The sequence below is a fragment of the Leucoraja erinacea genome, chromosome 10, assembly GCF_028641065.1.
Source record: "Leucoraja erinacea ecotype New England chromosome 10, Leri_hhj_1, whole genome shotgun sequence".
Classification (NCBI taxonomy): Eukaryota; Metazoa; Chordata; class Chondrichthyes; order Rajiformes; family Rajidae; genus Leucoraja; species Leucoraja erinaceus.
In genome coordinates, this window is record NC_073386.1 from 26,181,087 (window position 1) to 26,202,422 (window position 21,336).

At 40.8% G+C, this 21,336-nt stretch overlaps 1 protein-coding gene across 1 annotated transcript in view; it reads right to left on the bottom strand.

Moving 5' to 3' along the window:
• Positions 1 to 2,104: 2,104 nt before the first annotated feature.
• rnf11b (ring finger protein 11b) overlaps positions 2,105 to 21,336 on the bottom strand; it is a 28,844-nt gene continuing 9,612 nt past the window's right edge. The window contains exons 2-3 of the mRNA XM_055641784.1: positions 13,993 to 14,162; positions 2,105 to 5,846 (exon numbers count right to left, since the gene is read on the bottom strand). Coding sequence (XP_055497759.1) covers positions 5,675 to 5,846; positions 13,993 to 14,162 — 342 coding nt within the window. The 3' untranslated portion in view covers positions 2,105 to 5,674. The remainder of the gene's footprint in view (positions 5,847 to 13,992; positions 14,163 to 21,336) is intronic.

Sequence of the window (21,336 nt, forward strand, 5' to 3'; positions counted from 1 at the left end):
GCCCCTGCTATTTCTACACTAACTTCCCTCAATGTCCTAGGGAATATCCTGTCCGGACCTGGAGACTTATCCACTTTTATATTTCTCAAAAGTGTCAGTACTTCCTCTTCTTTGAATCATGAGAATTTGAGACATGATTTAGAAAGGTACACGCATGTCTATATGAGGTCCCACAGTTGACAGTGCATGTTATCAAGCAAGAACCAAGCCATGAAGATGAAGGAATTGTCCCTAGATCTCCAAGACAGGATTGTGTTGAGACACAGATCTGGGGATGGGTATAAAACAATTTCTGCAGCATTGCAGGTCCGAAAGAGTACAGTGGCCTCCTTCATTCCTCCAGGACTCTTCATAGAGCTGGCCGCCCGGCCAAACTGTGCAATCGGGGGAGAAGGGCCTTGGTCAGGGAGGTGAGCAAGAACCCGATGGTCGCTCTGACAGAGCTCCAGAGTTCCTCTGTGGAGATGGGAGAACCTTCCAGAAGGACAACTATATCTGCGGCACTCCACCAATTAGGTCTTTATGGTAGAGTGGCCAGAAGGAAGCTACTCCTTAGTAAAAGGCACATGACAGGCCGCTTGGAGCTTGCCAAAAGGCGCCTAAAGGACTCTCAGACCATGAAAAACAAGATTCTCTGGTCTGATGAAACCCAGTTTGAACTCTTTGGCCTGAATGCCAAGCGCCAGGTCTGGAGGAAACCAGGCACCACTCATCACCTGGCCAATACCACTCCTATGCTGAAGCATGATGGGGGCAGCATCATGGCAGACTAATCAGGATCGAGGGAAAGATGAACCGAGCAAAGTACAGAGGGATCCTTGATGAAAACCTGCTCCGGAGCGTTCTGAACCTCAGACTGGGGAGGAGGTTCACCTTCCAACAGGACAACGACCCTAAGCAAGCAGCCAAGACAACGCAGGAGTGGCTTCGTGAATGTCCTTGAGTGGCCCAGCCAGAGCCCGGACTTGAACACGATCGAATATCTCTGGAGGGACCTGAAAATAGCTGCGCATCGACGTTCCCCATCTAACCTGACAGAACTTGAGGGGATCTGCAGAGAAGAATGGGAGAAATTATCCAAATACAGGTATGCCAAGCATGTAGCATCATACCCAAGATGACTTGAGGCTGTAATCACTGCCAAAGGTGCCTCAACAAACGACTGAACAAAGGGTCTGAACATTCATGTAAATGTAACATTTCAGTTATTTCTTTTTAATTACTTTGCAAAAATCTCTAAACACCCGTTTTGCTTTTTTTATTATGGGGTATTATAACTAAACAGTGCAGTCTTCCTTGCCAATACATCATCTATGCTGTTAATAATCGGGGAGCCTTGCAAGTGATAAAGTGCATTCGGATAATTGAATTTTAGATAGAACTGTATAAACTAAACATCGTGACACAAGAATCAATTGGATTAGGTCATTTGACCTGTGATTTTGGAGATATTACGTGGAAGATCCATTATATATCTACGTTCTTCTAAGTATGTTACATCCAAGATTACAATTTCACTGGAAGTTGCGAAAAGAATAATATTTAAACAATGCCCCTCAGTCCCTTTTCAAAACTTGAGCTATATTACCTAAATATGGGTACTTCTAAATACTAGATGTAGCTGAACATTGTGATCTTTAGACAAGAATTCCAATAATTAGATATGCATAAAAGATTTAATTAGCAGTGGGAAGATGAAGTTGAAATTGCAGTTGAGGGGCACATTATAAAAATAAAACACAATTCAAAATTATTTTAGTATTGCAGTTTTTAATACCTGCTGTATTAAGCAAGCCCATAAATTATACACGAATCTGCGCTTTTTGGAATGTGCAATGTTTTCAATAAATAATTTGAATTGATAATTCAAGATTAGACATTAAAAGTGAAGATAACATGTTTCCCACCCTCCCCGTCCCAAAATGCAGTGACATCAGCCAGTGCTGCAAGTGGAATGTATTGTGCAGTATTTTACTAATACTTTTGCCCTCAGGACGATAATATCATCAGGCTCTTTACTCGGAACAAAATTTTGTAAAAAATGTTTAAAGCACACAAAATAGTTTTATAATAAATCAATATTTCAAAACATGAAGAACCTAAATAATGAAAAAGCATAATATTTATTAAGACAAGTTGATTACCAATAAATAAAACTGGAGCAAATTTAACATTGGTTATACAACTTGTAAAGAACATTACATCTACTTTTCGGCAAATTTGAGTAGATAAAGCAATAAAATGACCTACAATGTGCATAGAAATATTTAATACCGTATAGCCAGGAAATTCACTTTGTTGCACATTTAGAAATATTGAAATTTATCACCTAATTTAAGAATTTGACTGATATAAATGTTTTCTTTTTCAGCAAACTTTTCACCATCAAGATTCACAAAGGTCTTGAGCAAGCATATTTAGTGGCTATACAGTTATACAGTAGTAGGAAGCCATAATCTGCTTGTTTTAAAAAGTAAAAAGGCAACACAATCGACAGCTAAAAATGTTATCCTTTAACCTCTGACCATTTCCCCAAAGTAATCAAAAATCAAAATGTTGTTTAATTTGTCCACCCCAGGCTATTTAAAAGCATAGACAGAGTTAAATTAACTATAAATGAAGGTAGTAATATGTCAAAACTAAAGTGTGTTTTTAACTCCTTTTATTTTCATTTTTTACACAAATAAATGTGTTTTAGTCAGTGAAATTATCAACGTTGTGATCAGATGCTTTTATAGGGCCATTTTAGACGTGAAGGATTAGACACCAGTCTGAAAATCTTATTATTATTGTGATCAGAACAGGGCTAACGTGAAAATGGCAGTAGAACATATGATAGCTCAACACTTTAATCCCATTAAGGGGAACAATTAAATCTCAGGTTGGGCTTCAAAAGATGGGGAAATGTGGTGTGGATATTAATCAGATGGCAGCAATACTAACAATAAGAGTTTTGGATGGTGGGGAAATAACACTTAATCTGTTTGGTATCTTGACGTTCAACGTACTAGTAAACTGCACAATTAATTTCCTTAAAAGTATTATTTATAAAGGGGAAAAAAAATAAAATTATGCTGCCACTGAACTATTCAAGGAGGCAAGCCAATTATTACAGACTTGGAGCACTAAGGGGCTTACAATTATATCAAAATGAAGTCCTTGTTTATGCTGGTAACAGAAAGTGCCTAGAAACACACCACTGTTAAAAGTCTATTCAACTCACCATAGCTGAACCAATGTGTGTCACAAATAAAATGAAACACTAAAAAACTGTTAGCTTCACACACAACACTCGTGATTACTCCCAATTATTCCTGCACCGCGCAATGTGCACAATAATAAAATTGAAATTTAAACATTACTGTAAGAGTGTACAGTAAAGTTTGTGGAATGGTCAGAAAATAAACAGCTGTAAATATTATGTTTTCTCCATTAAAATATTGCACAAATCCAGGTCTTCCTTTTCACCGATTTAAGACCAATGGCTCTCAACCATTCAGTGGCAGCTATTGCAATATTTGTCCCTCACGCAACAGGGGAAAGTGTACAATTTTAAATTTCTCTATTTTGCAAACTTTACCAATTTAAGGTAGAACCAGATATTTTCAAGAAACAACTTTTCCCACACTAGTCATCTGGGCACAATTTCCATTAGTTTGGAATTTCTGCAAGCCACATAGTGGTACTCAAAAATCCAAAGTATTGAATGCAAAATGTGGATTGAAAGGTTTTGAAAATCCATTCAGCCATTAGTTAGTTCTACACACGACTGGAACTGCTTGATTCTTAAATGTACTCACTGTAATCATTAGTTATCAGAGTTATATCCTGAACCAATTTTTGAGCACCATGCTAGTCTTACTCATAAAATACACCATTTCAAAAGACCCAAGGCCATGAGTTCCATTTGTAATGGAAAAGAACTGTGCAAAAAAGCTTTAAATTCCTACTTTGTGCCACTGTTACAGATTAGTGTTTTTTTTTTAAAAAACGGGAAAACTCCAGGTCCAATTATAAAGCTTTTCATCGTTTCACAAATTGACATTTCTCCATAAAGCAGCTCTATGAAAAATAATCTCAAACATAAAAAGATAGTGACAAATTACTTAAAAAAAAACGTACATTACATTATTTGGACGTGTTTCCTCAATATGCTTGGCAAATACATTTTCATACAGGTTGCCCCTTAAAACAGTCCACTGTTTTTCCGTTTTATAATAGCAGATTCAATGGAAGTTTGATTAAGATTCATTCGCTAAAGCTTTCTAGCTCATGGTTTTCTTGTTCTTGCAACTCATGCCAAACCAATAAAACAACAACTGCATCATAACTTGGTACTCGCTAAGCAAAGTAAACAATCCATTAGAAGTACCAATATTCTATCAGTGCATAATTTGAAGTGTGATTTTTTTTTAAATATAGGGAATTGCAAAAATTGTAAGACCTATGATTCATTCAGCTATGAAATCCAATTAGAATTCAGTTATTTTATCAAAATTTTAATGGGCATCCATTAAGGTATATTATATGCTCCAGGGATTTTGCACAGAACCTATTTCCTTTAGGAAAACGACCCACAGACTCAGCATGATCAGAGATATTACTGTATTACAACATTTTCTTTCAGCCTAAATTCAGTACTAAAAACAATTGAACTGAAGTGATTCTTAAGATGGCAAACAAACATTTTAATTTTCTGCACAAATTGTTCATTATACTGGCACCTAGAGTTTTCCTATACACAAAGCCATGACCAAAATGTTAATATACCATCAAGTCACTGTTGGAACAAAGCTATACAAAATACTAAACAACACACTGCACTGCAGAAACAGTATCCTTTAAATTAGCAAAAAATCAATACTTCATAAATTGGACCTATATTTCTTGTCACCTCCCAGCAAATAAGCTTTGGGGTAATTGAACACTTAAATGATCAAGGGATACAACTGTATTATTTTTTGTCAAGGAAACTAAACCAGCATGCCAATCTTTGCAGAGGTACTTCATCCAAAAGAGGAACTATAAATGTCAACTATTCCATCTAAAAATCTGCAGGCACCTCTTCATATCCACACACAGATAGACATGACAGTATGTGCATATGCATAATTAAGTAAGCCACAGTAGATGTATAATTTAAGAGTTCTTCAATTTAAAAAAAAATGTTCTCCAGAGCATTATACTAAAAGAGAAACTAAGCACCCAATATTCCTGAGAGATCTGCTGCATGGGACACTGACAACTATTTGGTGCAAAAACACCATTTTGTATGTCAATTATGAAACCACTATGAACAGCCAAAATTCAAGGAGGATACTGTTTCTTTAACGGGTATGCATGTTTTACAATTTTTTTATAAAATACCTGTAACATCAAAATCATTTCTATGCTAACGTAACCAAACTAATGGTCACCGTTTACTGCTTCAAATATGTTACCTCATTTGTATTTAAGTACATAACATCTGGTCAGGGCTTTGTAGATTTTTAAAATAACAGCTTTTAAGTATATATGCATATAAATTTTTAACAACTGCAGTCATGAGTTATTGTCAGTGTTGTACTTAGTACATGATCGCATACAATCAAGGTTCTCCAAATCTCTGACTCTTTGGCTCAGTGGTAGAGATCAGGATTTACTTCTTCCATGGTATCGTAGATGCAAAACCTTCTCAATTGGTTTCATAAGAAGAAAGCAATGCAGCATCCACCGGTTCCATACAAGATGGGCATGTAAATGATCGCATCAGCCAGTCATCTATACAGTCCAGGTGATAAATATGCATGCATGGAAGAAACCTAATTGGATCACCATAAACAAAGTCCATCATACAAATAACACACCTGAAAAGCAAAAAGAAAATACAGTTTATTATGCACAAAAGGACACTGCATAAATTCATCTAATAATCCATGTGGGCTTTTGTAATGTGGCCATATTTAATCGAGCAAATTTTTAGTACGAAGATAATGTTCAACATTTCATGGTTCCAAAAGTCAACATCCAATGCTCCTCCATTATGATCCCTACTGGCAGCACAGACCAGATGGTGGCGCAGCAATACATTTAGGAGGAGGGGGGTGAAAAAGAAAAGAAAGGGGAGAAAGACTGATAGAGGGAGCCGTCATCATTGGCCTTAACCCCATGAAGTCCCATCGTGTTGACTCCAAAGGGTTTAAGTCAAACAAACCACATACTAATGAGAGGAAGGAACGGCAAGTGCGGGTTTAAACCGAAGATAGACACAAAAAGCTGGAGTAATTCAGCGGGTCAGACAGCATCCCTGGAAAAAAGGAATCAATGACATTTCGGGTCGAGACCCTTCTTCAGACAGAGTCAGGGGAAAGGGAAACAGGAGATATAGACAGTGGTATATCAGGATCTCTTTGCCAAGAGTCACCAATGAGCTAGCAACAATGAGCAAGCTGGCCAAGTCTTGAATGACAAAACTATCAAACTCAGTATCTGCCAGGTGAGGTGAAAATTAACCACACATCCAAATACTCCTACCTGCCCCAATATTGCCAGAGGATTCGGAAACTTTCATAGGACAACAGAAGGAAACACAATGGGCAATATTGGCTGAAAAGATGAAGTATGAAGGGAAGCTGGCCAGGAAAATAAAGAAGGACAGTAAAAGCTTCTTTAGATATGTTAAGGGAAGAAGAGTAGTAAAGTCAAATGTAGGTCCCTTGAAGGCAGACACGGGTGAAATTATTATGGGTTACAAGGAAATGGCAGAAGAGTTGAACAGGTACTTCGGTTCCGTCTTCACTAAGGATTGGAGAAAGGCTAACTTTGAGGAGATGCGAAAGGATTTAAAAGGAGTAAATTGGGACAGTTTGTTTTATGGGAAAGATGTGGAAGAGAAATGGAGTACATTTAAAGGTGAAATTTTAAGAGTCCAGAATCTTTATGTCCCTGTTCGGTTGAAAGGAAATCGTAAAAATTATAAAGAGCCATGGTTTTCAAGGGAAATTGGACACTTGGTTTGGAAAAAGAGGGAGATCTACAATAATTATAGGCAGCATGGAGTAAATGAGGTGCTTGAGGAGTATAAAAAATGTAAAAAGAATCTTAAAAAAGAAATTAGAAAAGCTAAAAGAAGATATGAGGTTGCTTTGGCAAGTAAGGTAAAAGTAAATCCGAAGGGTTTCTACCGCTATATTAATAGCAAAAGGATAACGAGGGATAAAATTGGTCCATTAGAGAGTCATAGTGGACAACTATCTGCAGAGCCAAAAGAGATGGGGGAGATATTGAACAGTTTCTTTTCTTCGGTATTCACCAAGGAGAAGGATATTGAATTATGTGAGGTAAGGGAAACAAGTAGAGTAGCTATGGGAACTATGAGGATCAAAGAAGAGGAAGTACTGACACTTTTGAGAAATATAAAAGTGGATAAGTCTCCAGGTCCAGACAGGATATTCCCTAGGACATTGAGGGAAGTTAGTGTAGAAATAGCAGGGGCTATGGCAGAAATATTTCAAATGTCATTAGAAACGGGAATAGTGCCGGAGGATTGGCGTACTGCGCATGTGGTTCCATTGTTTAAAAAGGGGTCTAAAAGTAAACCTAGCAATTATAGACCTGTTAGTTTGACGTCAGTGGTGGGCAAATTAATGGAAAGAATACTTAGAGATAATATATATAAGCATCTGGATAAACAGGGTCTGATTAGGAACAGTCAACATGGATTTGTGCCTGGAAGGTCATGTTTAACTAATCTTCTTGAATTTTTTGAAGATGTTACTCGGGAAATTGATGAGGGTAAAGCAGTGGATGTTGTGTATATGGACTTCAGTAAGGCCTTTGACAAGGTTCCTCATGGAAGGTTGGTTAAGAAGGTGCAATGGTTGGGTATTAATGGTGGAGTAGCAAGATGGATTCAACAGTGGCTGAATGGGAGATGCCAGAGAGTAATGGTGGATGGTTGTTTGTCAGGTTGGAGGCCAGTGACGAGTGGGGTGCCACAGGGATCTGTGTTGGGTCCACTGTTGTTTGTCATGTACATCAATGATCTGGATGATGGTGTGGTAAATTGGATTAGTAAGTATGCAGATGATACTAAGATAGGTGGGGCTGCGGGTAATGAAGTAGAGTTTCAAAGTCTACAGAGAGATTTATGCCAGTTGGAAGAGTGGGCTGAAAGATGGCAGATGGAGTTTGATGCTGATAAGTGTGAGGTGCTACATCTTGGCAGGACAAATCAAAATAGGACGTACATGGTAAATGGTAGGGAATTGAAGAATGTAGGTGAACAGAGGGATCTGGGAATAATTGTGCACAGTTCCCTGAAAGTGGAATCTCATGTAGATAGGGGGGTAAAGAAAGCTTTTGGTGTGCTGGCCTTTATAAATCAGAACGTTGAGTATAGAAGTTGGGATGTAATGTTAAAATTGTACAAGGCATTGGTGAGGCCAATTCTGGAGTATGGTGTACAATTTTGGTCGCCTAATTATAGGAAGGATGTCAACAAAATAGAGAGAGTACAGAGGAGATTTACTAGAATGTTGCCTGGGTTTCAGCAACTAAGTTACAGAGAAAGGTTGAACAAGTTAGGGCTTTATTCTTTGGAGCGCAGAAGGTTAAGGGGGGACTTGATAGAGGTTTTTAAAATGATGAGAGGGATAGACAGAGTTGACGTGGAAAAGCTTTTCCCACTGAGAGTAGGGAAGATTCAAACAAGGGGACATGACATGAGAATTAAGGGACTGAAGTTTAGGGGTAACATGAGGGGGAAACTTCTTTACTCAGAGAGTGGTAGCTGTGTGGAATGAGCTTCCAGTGAAGGTGGTGGAGGCAGGTTCGTTTTTATCATTTAAAAATAAATTGGATAGTTATATGGATTGGAAGGGAATGGAGGGTTATGGTCTGAGCGCAGGTATATGGGACTAGGGGAGATTATGTGTTCGGCACGGACTAGAAGGGTCGAGATGGCCTGTTTCCGTGCTGTAATTGTTATATGGTTATAAGACAAACAATCTCCTAGGTGTACTGGAGGACAGAGGATCTAAGGGGGTAGAGAAATTGGAAGACATTTTCATTAGGCGAGAAATAGTATTGGGTAGGCTAATGGGACTGAAGGATGATAAATCCCCTGGGCCTGATGGTCTGCATCCAAGGGTCCTCAGGGAGGTGGCTCTAGAAATAGTGGATGCATTGGTGATCATTGTCCAATGTTCAATAGATTCAAGATCAGTTCCTGTGGATTAGAGGATAGCTAATGTTATCCCACTTTTCAAGAAAGGAGCGAGAGAGAAAACAGGGAATTACAGACCAGTCTGACTTCGGTGGTGGGAAAGATGCTGGAGTCAATTATTAAAGAGGTAATAATGGGGCATTTGGATAGCAGTAAAAGGATTAGTCCAAATCAACATGGATTTATGAAAGGGAAATCATGCTTGACTAATCTTTTGGAATTTCTTGAGGATGTGACAAGTAAAATGGATGAAGGGGTGCCAGTGGATGTAGTGTATCTAGACTTTCAGAAAGCCTTTGATAAGGTCCCGCACGGGAGACTGGTGACTAAAATTAGAGCATATGGTATTGGGGGTATGGTGTTGACATGGATAGAAAATTGGTTGGCAGACAGGAAGCAAAGAGTAGGAGTGAACGGGTCCTTTTCAGAATGGCAGGCAGTGGCGAGTTGAGTGTCGCAAGGCTCGGTGTTGGGGCCGCAACTGTTTACCATATATATTAATGATTTGGAAGAGGGAATTAGGAGCAACACTAGCAAGTTTGCGGATGACACAAAGCTGGGTGGCAGTGTGAACTGTGAAGAGGATGTTAGGAGGTTGCAGGGTGACCTGGACAGGTTAAGTGAGTGGGCAGATGCGTGGCAGATGCAGTATAATATAGATACATGTGAGGTTATCCACTTTGGCAGGAAAAATAAGTGGGCAGTTTATTATCTCAATGGGGTTAGGTTAGGTAAGGGAAAGGTGCAGCGAGACCTGGGCGTCCTTGTACACCAGTCACTGAAAGTTGGCTTACAGGTACAGCAGGCAGTGAAGAAAGCTAATGGAATGTTGGCCTTCATAACAAGAGGATTTCAGTATAGGAGTAAATAGGTTCTTCTGCAGTTATATAGAGCTCTGGTAAGACCACATCTGGAATATTGTGTACAGTTTTGGTCTCCTAATGAGGAAGGACATCCTTGTGATTGAGGCAGTGCAGCGTAGGTTCACGAGATTGATCCCTGGGATGACGGGACTGTCATATGAGGAAAGATTGAAAAGTCTAGGCTTGCATTCACTGGAGTTTAGAAGGATGAGGGGAAAATCTTATCGAAACATATAAAATTATAAAAGGACTGGACAAGCTAGATGCAGGAAAAATGTTCCCAATGTTGGGCGAGTCCAGAACCAGTGGCCACAGTCTTAGAATAAAGGGGAAGCCATTTAAGGCCGAGGTGAGAAAAAACTTTTTCACCCAGAGAGTTGTGAATTTGTGGAATTGCCTGCCACAGAGGGAGTGGAGGTCAAGTCACTGGATGGATTTAAGAGAGAGTTAGGTAGAGCTCTAGGGGCTAGTGGCACCAAGGGATATGGGGAGAAGGCAGGCACGGGTGATTGATTGGGGACGATCAGCCATGATCACAATGAATGGCGGTGCTGGCTCGAAGGGCCGAATGGCCTCCTCCTGCACCTATTTTCTATGTTTCTATGTATCAAGCCAACGGATTAACCCCGATTCAAAGTTAAAAGGACATGCTAGACTCAGCACCAACCCTGGCAAAGCAGCAGCAGATCTGGACACCCATTCTCCCAGCTTGTATTGAAAGCTTATGACCCAGAGCTAGTCATGCAACCTTGTTGACAGTAGCATCAAGCTGCATTTAGTACCAATTATTTTTTTAAATTTATATTGTGGGTCAACCAGATTACCCAAATCCTTTACAGTATTGGCCAAACATGGAGAGAAGGACTGGATTCCAAAATGAATACCACCTGATTTCTCATTAAGATGCAACAAAGCTTAAACCATCAGACCTTACAGGGGATGTCCACTAAGCAGTCTTCTCATCGATAAAGGAAGATGACTGCAGTTTATTTAGATCAGTGATATCAGCACCAGGAGATGGGTGGAGTTCAGTGTAGTGTGCTCGGCACACTCATACCTCAAATAACAAAGCATGCACATGCCAATATTTAGATATGTAACATTTGGCAATGCCAAGTGACGATCACCTGCAACAAGAGTGTCCAACTACCTACCCATAGATATTCCACAGTAATACCATTGCAAAATTTCCAATGAATACCATCCTGGGATCGCCACTGAACAGATTTAGCTGGACCAGCAAATACAAAGACATAAACATACAAGTGATATAATACTCTCCACTCTCCTGGATAACGTGCTGGTCCAATAACACTGGAAAGCTTGATACCACCCAGAACAAAGCAGTAATTAGCACCCCATTTATTTTCAAGTCACACACTATCCTGACTTGCAAGTTCCAAACTGTTGCTGATGCAAGTACTTATCAACAGCACCACTATTTGTACCTTCTTCGGTTAAAGGGGCTTGCTACATGGCCCCAAAAGCAATGAATAATGGGCCATTAATGCCATGTGCAAAGCTCACTTATGTAGAAAGTAATTGTTGGGAAGTTTGGTCTCTCAAATAGGAAACAGATGAATAGTGCAAAAAAAACAACCCAAAATAGCAATCAGATTAGAAACATTGCGATTAACCAGGTAAGTATTGAAAATATTATCATGAGTATTTAGAAAGATACATTAATTAGTGTTAAAATGGCAATATTTAACAGGGCATTTCAAAGCACTATAATGGTCATGAGGCAAAGCCAATGTTCAACTACCCAATTTGTTTTTAGAAGCGATGGGGTAAATCTTTACTTGGCAATAGCCCTGATTTTTGTCTCCAAATGTTAAAAAAAATAACCACACATCCATTTTCGTACAGGGAAATTTGCAGTCACCACCTAATGGACTGAGCAACATCTAATCCCCCCCCCCCCCCCCCCCAGCAAAAGATTAATTTAAACATACTTGGAACAACAGCACAGGAACTGGCCCTTCAACCCACAATGTCTGCAACAAACATGACGTCAATTTAATCTCATCTGCATTCATATTATTTACATCCCTCAATGGCCTGCATAATTAGATGCCCATCTTAAAAACCTCTTGAATGTCTGCTACCATCTCGACCACTCCTGTCCCACGCTTTCCAGACACCTGTGCAAAAAAACTTTTTCTGTTGGACCTTAAAGCCATGCCCCTAGCCTTACATTTCCACCCTACTACTATCAGGACTACCCTCAACCTCCAACATTGCAGAAAAAAACAATCCAAATTTGTCCAATCTCTCCTTAGATCCTAATACTCTAACCCAGACAGCATCTGGTAAACATAGAAAAATAGGTGCAGGAGTAGGCCATTTGGCCCCTCGAGCCAGCACCGCCATTCAACATGGTCATGGCTGATCATCTAAAATCAGTATCCCGTTCCTGCTTTTTCCCCTATATCCCTTGATTCCTTTAGCCCCAAGAGATAAATCTAACTCTCTCTTGGTAAAATTCAGTGAATTGGCCTCCACTGCCTTCTGCAGCAGTGAATTCCACAGATTCGCTACTCTCTGGGTGAAGAAGTTTTTCCTTATCTCTATCCTAAATGGCTTACCGCTTATTCTTAAACTGTGACCCCTGCTTCTGGACTCCCCCAACATCAGGAACATTTTTCCTTCATCTAGTCTGTCCAATCCTTTAAGAATTTTATATGATTCTATAAGATATCCTTTCATCCTTCCAAATTCCAGTGAACACAAGCCCAGTTGAACCATTCCTTCATCATCTGACTCAGTCCTGCCGCCCCGGGAATTAACCTGGTGAACCTACGCTGGAAATGTCCTTCCTCAAATGTCCTTCTATAATGTCCTTCCTCAAATTAGGCAACCCAAATTGCACACGATACTCCAGGTGCATTCTCTCCAGGGCCCTGTAGAACCACAGTAGGACCTCTTTGCTCCTAAACTCAAATCCTCTCACAATGAAGGCCAACATGCCATTAGCTTTCTTCACTGCCTGCCGTACCTGCATGCGTTCAGTGACTGATGTAGAAGCACACCCAGGCCTCGTTGCACCTCCCCTTTTCCTAATATGACACCATTCAGATAATAGTCTGCCTTCCTGTTCTTGCCACCGAAGGGATAACCTCACATTTATCCACATTATACTGCATCTGCCTTGCATCTGCCCACTCACCCAATCTATCCAAGTCACCCTGCAGCCTCATAGCATTCTCCTCGCAGCTCACACTGCCACACAGCTTCATGTCATCTGCAAACTTGGAGATGTCACATTTAATTCCCTCGTCTAAACCTCTTCTATACCCTCATCAAAAATTTCCAGGCTGATCAGAATTGCACACAATACTTCAAATGTGCCTAAATACTTATAAAGCAGCAATACGACTTGCCTACTCTTACACTTAATGCCTTGACCAATTAAGGTAAGCTGAACACACCCTTCTTTACCACTATCTACTTATGTGGCTACTTTCAAGAAGTTATGGACTTGGACCCAAGACCCCTCATAATGCCATTAACTGTATACATTCCCCTTACATTCAAACTCTCAGAGTGCAACACTTGCTCAGATTAAATTTCATATGCCATTTCTCTGCTTATATCTGTATAGATGCTGCTCACCCTATGACAGTCATCCCTGTTGCCTGCAACTCTACCAATTTTGGTATTTTCTGCAAACCTCCCAAACAACCCATCTACATTTATGGCCAAGATGTGATAGGTCCTAACACGGATCTCTGTGGAACACCACTGGTCACAGACCTCCAGAATAACATCCTTTCACCAACACCCAGTCATGGTTCCGAATCCAAATTACTAAGTCACCATGGATTCCTTGCATCTTAATATTCTTGATCTGTCTACTATGAGGATTATCAAATTTGTAATTTTGTAATATTAGTGATTCAAAAATGAAATTTAAAAACTCACTCTCTAATTTTCTTTTCAGATCCATCTCTTCCTGGGTCATAGATTCCTTTGGGCAGGTGCTGGATGAGACCTATTCTTTGCGCTATTCTGATCTGTTCTTCTTCAGTAAGTTGAGTGGCTAGCCGAGTCTGACTTGGAGTAGGATGATAAACGGGAACTGGAACCTGTTCCTAAGGGTAGAAAGATTATTAAAGACATTGAAACAATTAATATGCTATTACCAACAGCAAGAGTGTAATACACAGCATTTAGTGACAGCAGTACAAAGGTAACCAGACCACTGCAAAGATGAGCTGGGTAGTCCAACAGACAGGAGATGAAAACTCTGCCTTATACCATATTAAGCTGAGATAATAAATGCTGGCTCAATCAACATTCTCTCTTCAGTGACAGAGCTCAGAATAAGCGCAAAGGACAAAAAGTGACAAACAAATGATTTATTAATACCATGACAGCAAGAACAGGTTATGAACTGGATGTTTTGTGTTTAGAATCTCATCATCCTACCCAGTAGCCTTTTCACCATCTACAGAGCACGTCAGGAGTGTAACGGCATATATATGCCCCTATGAGCTAGACAGGTGGAGTTACAACATCATTCAATTAACGTCATAACATCTTAGGCAAAGCAATTGATCGACTGGCATACCACCAGTCATCATAAATGTTCACTGTTCTTCACTGTCCCGCACTGTTAAATCAAATGCAGTTCAGCAACTCAAAGGCTCCTATCAAACCACAATTACCATCAAGGAGGCCAAGGGCCAGAGAAGCACAGAACGCCACACCTGTAAACATCTATATACGATTCCACACTTTGGCACCAATGAGCCCTTCTTCACCCAGCACACCTATCACTTAGCAGGCTTAGTCCTGTCCCCACCTCCTTTCCAACTTTCTCCCCCATATAGGGTCCTAATCCAAACCCCACCTATTCATTCTTGCCACAGATGCTGCTTGACCCACTGAGTTAATCCATCACTGCTTTGTACAAGATTCCAGCATCTGCTGTTCATTGTGTTTCCAATATGTGTTTCCTTCCTTTTGTTCTTTCAACCTACATTCTTGGCTACTATCTCTACCCCTTTCCTCACTCCAACTCAATTGTGCTTAGGATCAATCTCTCCTCGCCTGGATCCACCAATCATTTGCTAGCTCTTGCACCACCCCTTCCCCCCCACCTCTTTCGACCAGCTGCTGTCCCTCTGCTCCAGTCTGAAGGGTCTCACTTGAAACAATGCCAGTCTATTTTATCAATAGAGGTGATGTGGCCTGTCGAGTTCCTCCAACAATTTGTTTTATCCAAGAACAACCTATACGAGAGACAGTTAATATATTGGATGGCAACAGTAAAAAGGCTCTTACCAACAAAAACATGAACTTATCTTTCATCCCAGCCAAATTTCAATGAGTAGCAGTGTAGATCGGAATTCTGCTCTCATAACATGACAAAACAATCAGAATTTACCATTATTACACTGTAAAACTGATGGCACACACACACACACACAGACGCGTGACTCACTGCTCCCCAACAGATGTGTTGTTCGGCAGCCTTCTCTAGCGTAATCTAGGAAGTTGCCAAAGTGTAGGTTTTCTTATATCAGCAAATGTAGATCTTCTCTCCAACTTGTAACTAAACTCACCATAAGACGTTTCTTCCAAAATTGCATTCCGACCTTCAACCTCCGACATTTTCTCCTGATGATACAGCACAGAAACTTGGCCCAACGTGCCCATGTCGACTAAGATGCCCAATCTACACTAGTCCCACCTGCCTTGATTGATCCCTCTAAAGCTTTCCTATCCATGTAGCTGTCCATGTGTCTTTACTTATTTCAACTATAGTTAGTCAGACACACACACACACTCCAATTCAATGCCCACACCATTTACAAAAATGTTCATTGATATCAAATGATTTGTATAAATTAATGTAGAAGAGTTAGAAGAGTTTTTTTTCAGTTTTAGATTATAAACAATGAATTCAATCATGTTGGACCCCTGCAGTGCCAGACTGGGGTTGCCTTTTCCAATGCAAAGGGGTAAATTAGTTCCTGCACTGAAATTTTCTCTCCTCTTTTTCTGCGTTCATTTCCCTTTTCATTTCCAGACAAATCAACTGCAAACAGGTCTTCAGTCTCCCAGCACAAACCATCAATGTTACGCTTTATCCTATTACAGACATTTTTCTCTAGCCTTCATCATTCAGGGAACTGAGTATAGAAGTTGGGATGCTCTGCCAGTTGTATCCAACTAACACAACGTTCCAACTTGCAGTGAATAAATCATCTGTGTCAGTCTCTACCCTTTTACAGGTATTTTCCCTCCACATTTCCACTTTATGAAAAGGCTCTCCATAAATGCCACCTCGCAAGAGTACGTTCAGTATTGTTTTCACAAACAAATGCCCATTTATCCTTGATATGTATTGCCTGCCATTAATTTTCTACAAACATTGCTCTTTATTTATATTCCAGTCTAATTCTGTGAATTGTTCTAGACCTTCTTGCAAAATAGCTTCCAATCACTTAACTCACCATATGGTCAGCCCATTAAAACAATGTTTTACTATTTCAAAGCAAGATGCAATTTATTATTTTTCCCCCCATTTAGCCACTTCCTTACTTACCACATTTTATCTAGCAACATCAGAACTAGACAAAAAATGATAAACTGAAAGAGAAAATCGTATCAGAGGAAACACTGGTTTGATTTATGCCAAGAAGATTATGCAATTCCCAAATTAGTTGTTTATAACTGACTTACAAGGTACATTGTCAATGAATTTCCTATGGAGGTTGTCCAGAATATCTCTGTTGTAAAGTAAGGAATACCACATAATTAAGAGATTAGTAGATATGGAGTTCCCCTCGTCCTCATCCTTTAACCCCACAGCCAACATATCATTCACCAGCATTTCTACCATCTTCAACGTGATCCCACCAGCAGTCACATCTTCACATCCCCAACCGTTTCTGTAGAAACCACGCCTTCTGCAATTCCTTGGTTCATTCATTCATCCCATCCAAAACGGTCCCATACCGAGTACTTTCCCAGGATGTAACACCTGCCCCTACACCTCCACCCTCACCACCATCCAGGGACCACAGCAGACTTTCAAGGCGAGACGCAGGTTCAAATGCACCTCAACAAATCTCATCTACCGCATTCAGTGCTTCTGACGTTGCCCCCCTCAAATCGATGAGACCAAGTATTTTGCCAAATGGAACCTTTTTGCTAAACACACGCTTGGTCTGCCAAAACCTGCTGGATCTCCTGGTTGCTAATCATTAACTCCCTTTCCAATTACCATACTGATATTTCGGTCCTGGGCCTCCTCCATTGTCAGTGGGAGCCCACACACAAAGTCCACATACAAAATCTCATTCCGCTTGGGGAGCTTACAACCAAAAGGTACCCCCTGGTGACCCTTTCCTCCTCTTTCTTGTAACCCCCTCTCACCCCTATACATCCATTTCACCCACTATCCCTCCTCCCTTTTCCATCCACATCCACATATATACCTCCCTCTGGTTTACATTTAATTCTTTTCTCCTGTCAACTTCTGGCCTCCTTATCATCTCTAGTCTTTGTCCACCTATCTGCCAATACACCCCCCCCCCTCTCCCCCCTCATATCCTGCTATCATGTGTCAGGCTCTGATCCATCCCCACCTAATTTCCAGCTTTCCCTACTGTAATCAGTCTGAAAAAGCACCCCAACCCAAACCATCACTTATCTATTCCCTAAACTGCGCTTAGGGCTAAAGGAATCAGGGGATATGCGGAAACAGCAGGAACGGGGTACTGATTTTAGATGATCAGTCATGATCATATTGAATGGCGGTGCTGGCTTGAAGGGCTGAATGGCGTACTCCTGCACCTATTTTCCTACGCTTCTATATAATAGTGCTGCCTGATCCACTGAATTACTACAGCACTTTGTGTTTTGCTTATCCACCTGCCTCCATTGGGCAAGTTAATTTGTCATGGCAAATGGCCTCTGTGTTAATGGGTAGCAGAAGAACTGGGCAAGTCAATGAACATTGAGATTGCAAAACAAGTGCAGCGTGAAGGATGGGTAAACTAGCATAAGCTTGATATGTCCAAATGACATTTTATGTTGTACATTCCCAAAGATGCTTTGAGAACATTCTTGGCAATCTCTTGCTGAGAAACTATTTGGAGTAGAATGACTGCTTCTGGATCTGGTGTCAGGCATGTGAATGATATGGTCCATCATTTGGAGCTAGTAGAGTGTAATACCAATCTTGTTGCCAAGGACACAGATGTTGGCTAATTTATTCTGCCAATTGATATGGAGGAATTTGCAAAAGATCATTAGTGGTACCTGTCTATGCTTTGAGAAGCTTCTCTGGATAGACTGTCTCTGAATCATGCAGGGTGCAGCAATCACTGCTGCCCAACCATTATAAGCTTGGTGTTGGGTTTGAGATCTTCAGCTTTACCCAATACAGCAAATGATGGTGCTTAGAGGCAACACTGGGGTCAGTATTTAATGTCTGCTTTTGCCCAGAGGCAGCTTCCAAAATATGGAAAGTAATATACTTCTTCCAGGTTCTCATCATAGACCATAACCGTCAGAGGCATTGTGCAGCACAGGCAGATTGTTATGGGACCAATTTGGCAAAAATTCGCTTGGGAGATTCAATGAACGAGTCAATAATGACTTCAGGCTCACCTGCCAAATATGCACATAAGTTGTGTAGTCACTCAATGGCTATGGTTGGCATGACCTTGGTTCTGCAAATGGAAGCATAAGGATTGAACAATAGAGAAATTAAATATCGAGGAATAGATAGGAGTGCAGAGTTGAGGCCAAGATTTGATCAGTCATGATCTTATGGATCAGTGCAGCAGGTTTGAAGAGCCACTGCTGATCTTAGGCATTGGGTGACAATACACAGCTTAAGTATTGTTACTTGGCAGCAGAGATTGAAGTAATTACTTCTATGGTCATTTTGAAATGAGAGAATCTATGTTGATTAGTGTTTGCAACATCAACTTTCTCGTGGTCACTTTACAGATAAGAACCGTGATACCAAGATTACAGCCACTTTTAGAATCCAAACCAAGAGTGAGCAAGTGAGCTACGTGGTCACTGAAGCCTACTTCATTGTTTAATGACAGCTGATCTCTGCTAACATCAACATCATATTCTCATGTACCTAAACTAATCTCTCACTTCCTTGTTTTAGCTAACTTCCAATTCAGAGTTAACAATACTCAAGTCTCTGCCAAAGGCTCGTGAATCTCAAAGAAATTCTGCTTCGCCCGCTTTGAATGCCTTATTTTTAAACAGCAAGGCAAATCAGTGACTATGGTGTTATTGTAAACAGTGAAGATGATTATTAAGAATTAGTGGAACTTTGATCAGCTGGGCAAGCACGTCAAGGAATGACAAAAGGGGTTTAATTCAGACAAGTGTGAGGTGTTGCATATTAGGAAGTCAAACAGTGAACAGTAGGGCCCTGGAGAATGTTGTAAAGCATTGTAGTTTGTTGTAGTGCACAGAGATCTAAGAGTACAAATACACCTTTCCCAGAAAGTGGCATCATGGGTAAATAGGGTGATGAAGGAGGCTTCTGACACACTGGCCTTCAGTCACGGAATTGAATAAAGTTATGTTATAGTTGTCCAAATCTTTAGATTTCGTCAACCTGCCATAAGAAAGATGCCATTAACCTGGACATCGTGCAGAAAAGATTTACGAGGATGTAACCAGGACGCAAGGACCCGAGCTATAGGAAGAGTTTGGGCAGGCTAGGACTTTGTTCCTTGGAACACAGGAGGCTGGTGTGATCTTAGAGATGTATAAAATCATGGGGAATACTCAAGATACAGAGCCCCCCAGGGTAGTGGAAATCAAGAATTAGAGGGCATAGGTTCGAAGGGAGAAGAGAAAGATTTATTAGAAACCGGGGGAGCAACTTTTTTCCACACAGAGGGTGGCGGGTATATGCAACAAGCTGCCATCGGAAATCAATGAAAAAGGTAAAATAACAAGGTACAAAACAAAAGTAATTTGAATCCTGGTTCATGGATAGGAATGGGTTTAATCCCAGGCAAATGGGCATCTTGGTGGCAAGGTCGAGTCCATGTACATGACATGTGATTATGACTAAATTCAGATTCACCCACAAGAGGAAATATCCTCTCCACATCTAATCTGAAAAGATTCCTCAGATTCTTGCATTTTCAATCGTCTCCACACACTGAACCTCAAACATTCAAGTCAAATTTGCCCAATCGTTTCTCATAAGACAATTCACCTATGCCATCAATATTAGTCTGGAGACTCCTAGACTGCTTCTAATGCATTGTCATCCTTTCCAAGTGCAACATTATGCAGAGTACTCCAGATGGAGGCCTCACCAATGTCCTGTTATGAAGCATAATCTTCCTACTTCTGTTATTCAATTCCCCTTGCATAAACAATGACCATTGTTAGTTTTCCTAATCATCTGCAGTACCTGCATACAAGAGTATGACTGATTATGCACATGGCACACAGATCCTGTACACTTCAGGTCCCCGCACTCATTCATAGTGTGGTTAATCGTTATTTTTCCCATGAAAAAGATTTCACATAATCCAAGTTTGTAGTCAGATATTTGCCTACTTGTTTAATCTGCATCTCTTTGTACTCTCTATATGTCTTCACAACTTATTCTCCCGACTCCTCCCATTTCCTCAAATTCCAAGGCGTAGCAATGGGCCGCATATGGGGCCCCAGTTATGCCTGCCTCGTTGTAGGGTACGTCAAACAATCCTTGTTCAAGGAGCATCGTGGCCCTACCCCCAAGCTCTATCTCCGTTACATTGACAACTGCATTGGTGCTACCTCCTGCACCCTATCAACTGCACCTCATCCATTTCACCACTAACTTCCATCCGGCACTCAAATACACCTGGACTCTTTCCGACATCTCCCTACCGTTTCCAGACCTCACCATCTTCATCGAGGTAACAGACTATTGACCAACATCTACTACAAACCCACTGACTCCCATGGCTATCTGGACTACACTGCTTCCCACCCTGCACCCTGCAAGGACTCTATCCCTTACTCCCAATTCCTCCATTAACACCGCATCTGCACCCAGGATGAGGTGTTCCAGACCAGGGCATCGGAGATGTCCTCATTCTTTAGGGAACGGGGGTTCCCCTCTTCTATTATAGATGAGGCTCTCACCAGGGTCTCTTCTATATCCCACAGCTCCGCTCTCACTCCCCATCACCCTACTCGTAACAAGGACAGAGTCCCCCTTGACCTCACCATCCACCCTATCAGCCATCCGACATATAATCCTCCAACATT